General features: G+C 39.9%; 1 protein-coding gene across 1 annotated transcript; it reads right to left on the bottom strand.

The window, feature by feature from the left end:
- Positions 1-286: 286 nt before the first annotated feature.
- LOC131060657 (uncharacterized) lies at positions 287-2,168 on the bottom strand. Its single transcript, XM_057993970.2, has 4 exons — positions 1,385-2,168; positions 1,235-1,305; positions 889-1,051; positions 287-790 (listed from the first exon to the last, which is right to left on the bottom strand). The coding sequence occupies exons 1-4, from the start codon at positions 1,478-1,480 to the stop codon at positions 572-574; spliced, it is 549 nt and encodes a 182-aa protein (XP_057849953.2). The 5' UTR covers positions 1,481-2,168; the 3' UTR covers positions 287-571.
- Between the last annotated feature and the right edge of the window lie 205 nt (positions 2,169-2,373).

Raw genomic sequence — 2,373 nt, 5'->3', positions numbered from 1 at the left:
TTGGACTGATTTTCTGTGGCACAGTGTAGGCATAGTTCCTTTGATTTTGATAATTTTGTATTTCGAGAACACAGAATTTGTTTCCATGGTAGTTATAACAGGCGTATTGATAAGACTGATCATATGAAGCAACATCATGACTGGCATAGAAATGATAATTTGTCCATTGATAAAATTATTTGTATACAAATTCAAAGACGGAAAAAGAATAAAAAAGCATTAAAACAATTCCTGTTAATTCGGATCAAAATTCAGAAATTCGGGACAACCTTCAGAAAACAATAAATTCAACAGAATACCAATTGCATTTTTTCCATGAAATTGAAGTGTCTTTTGGTAATCAAAGATTCAATTCATACAGTTTTAGAAATAAATCACAACCTATATATACATAACCAGCTACTGATTGAAGAATACAACGGAATTGCCTCTACAACTGGCCTTTGTGTAGAACAGAAATCTACAATCCAGTCAGCTTAGAAGTATAACGAAGATTTTGGTAAACAGAGAGGAAATAATTTCTTGGTTTGAGAGACCATAAAATGATAACAAAACAAATCAAATGAAGTGCTCAGTTACACTCCAAAGAAATCTGATCTTGCCACGAGATTTTCCTCTTTCCTGGCAACGCTGTGGCAAACATATTTGATCTATTCCTCAATTCAGACGTCTTGAGAGCACTGAGCAATTCAACGTTGCTACTGACTGGCTTCTTTTTGGTGACTTCGTCGGGATATTTGGTCCTGAGAGGTTCCCAAGAGACAGGAATTTCCATTGTACCCAGCAAATTCTGACACCAAAATCAAACCAAAAAAATATATAGCAAAGCTCCCGTAGAGAATACCCTCCTACCAAATAAACAGTGATTCAAAGGAGAAATAAACTTACATTTTTAGGAGACCGAGAAGCAGGTTCTGGCGCAAATGCCCCGGAAGTAGATTTTCCGCCATAGGCCGTTGAGGAAGGGTAGTGCGAAATTGGAGAGGCTGAATATTTATCTTTACTATTCGAAGGGGACTCCTTGAGCTTCTTAAGCCTTCTTCTCAAGAATCTGTACATGAGAGGCAAAACCTAGCTCTTATTAATTCCGCCATAAATCTACCTTTGGAAACCTGGTCTGTGACATCTCTAATCGGGTGGATTTTAACCACAATTTTTTCCTAGCCAACTATCAGAACAGACCATACCCTAAATTCAAAAATTACGACAGAAACTAGGGTTTAGTATTTCTAACCTCACTTCTGCAAACACAGTCGCCTTTCTCGCCTGAGCTGCGCTTATTCGATCCTTCAACGTATCAAACTCCTGCGAAAAAAAAGAGCCGCTAAGAAACAAGGCCCTGTCAGAAAAAAACTTCAGATCCAAGGTATTCTGAAATCCTTACATGCTGCAGTTGAAGATAGTCCCGCATAAGGGTCGCATGCTTCACATCCATGTCGTTGGAAAGCGGAGAGCCGCCCGCCTTGAGCTTTCTGGACATCCTTCCAGGTCACCAAGATCGCAGATAATAGAACCAGGCTTCACAAAGGCTTCTCGAAAAAAGGCAGAGAACCCAAGATCGAAACCCCTAGTTAACAGAGATTCGTACTTTGTGCCAGCTGGGTTAGCGGCGAAAATGGCCAGGCAATAAAGAGGGGGCCAAGGTAATGGAATAAACAGTAACAGACAGGAGGCAGTAGACGGAAACAAAGAAAGAGCGGATAAGGATGAAGATGAAAGACGAAAGATGACAATGCCATTCCATTGGAAAAATTCTCAAGTAATTTAATGTGATGGGGTGGAAAATGCGACGGAGAAGGTTTTGGCGTGTAAAGTGGTTGGCTTGAATTGGCAAACTGGTCCATCATCCTCCTCCTGTGCTGCTCACCCTCACCCTCACCCTATTCTATTCTATTCTTCCACTGAACGTGATCTGTCACATACGGTTACAATTTTGCCCAGCAACAGTTGTTTTCAGTACTGCTCATCACTCCTCGTAGCACAAGATTAATTGGTCCCTCGTTTTCCACGTCTACTGTTTGGGTAAATTGTTTTGTTGCGATGAAAGCTTCGCATCCCTCCTATAGACGCAACAGGCGGGTACATTTGTCGCAATCCCAATCAACAGAAGGAATATTACAGTGGAGCAGGGCGATTGAATCCCGATAAAAGCATCATGTAATTGAATTCCACTTGAGATTTTCAAGGGAACTGCCTTCCTATACTTAAGGACATTGAAAGTTTACGCAAGGTTAAAAATTAGATTTATAGAGTATAATGGTGTCTTTGGATTTGATTGTCAGTTTTTTCAGCAAATTGGATGAAAAAATTTGCACACTGAATTCAACAGTTAATTTCAGAAATGGTATGACGAAAATTTTAGATATTCATGTC

This window comes from Cryptomeria japonica, chromosome 10 (assembly GCF_030272615.1).
Source record: "Cryptomeria japonica chromosome 10, Sugi_1.0, whole genome shotgun sequence".
In the NCBI taxonomy this organism is placed as follows: Eukaryota; Viridiplantae; Streptophyta; class Pinopsida; order Cupressales; family Cupressaceae; genus Cryptomeria; species Cryptomeria japonica.
This window is presented reverse-complemented; position numbering and strand designations above follow the sequence as displayed.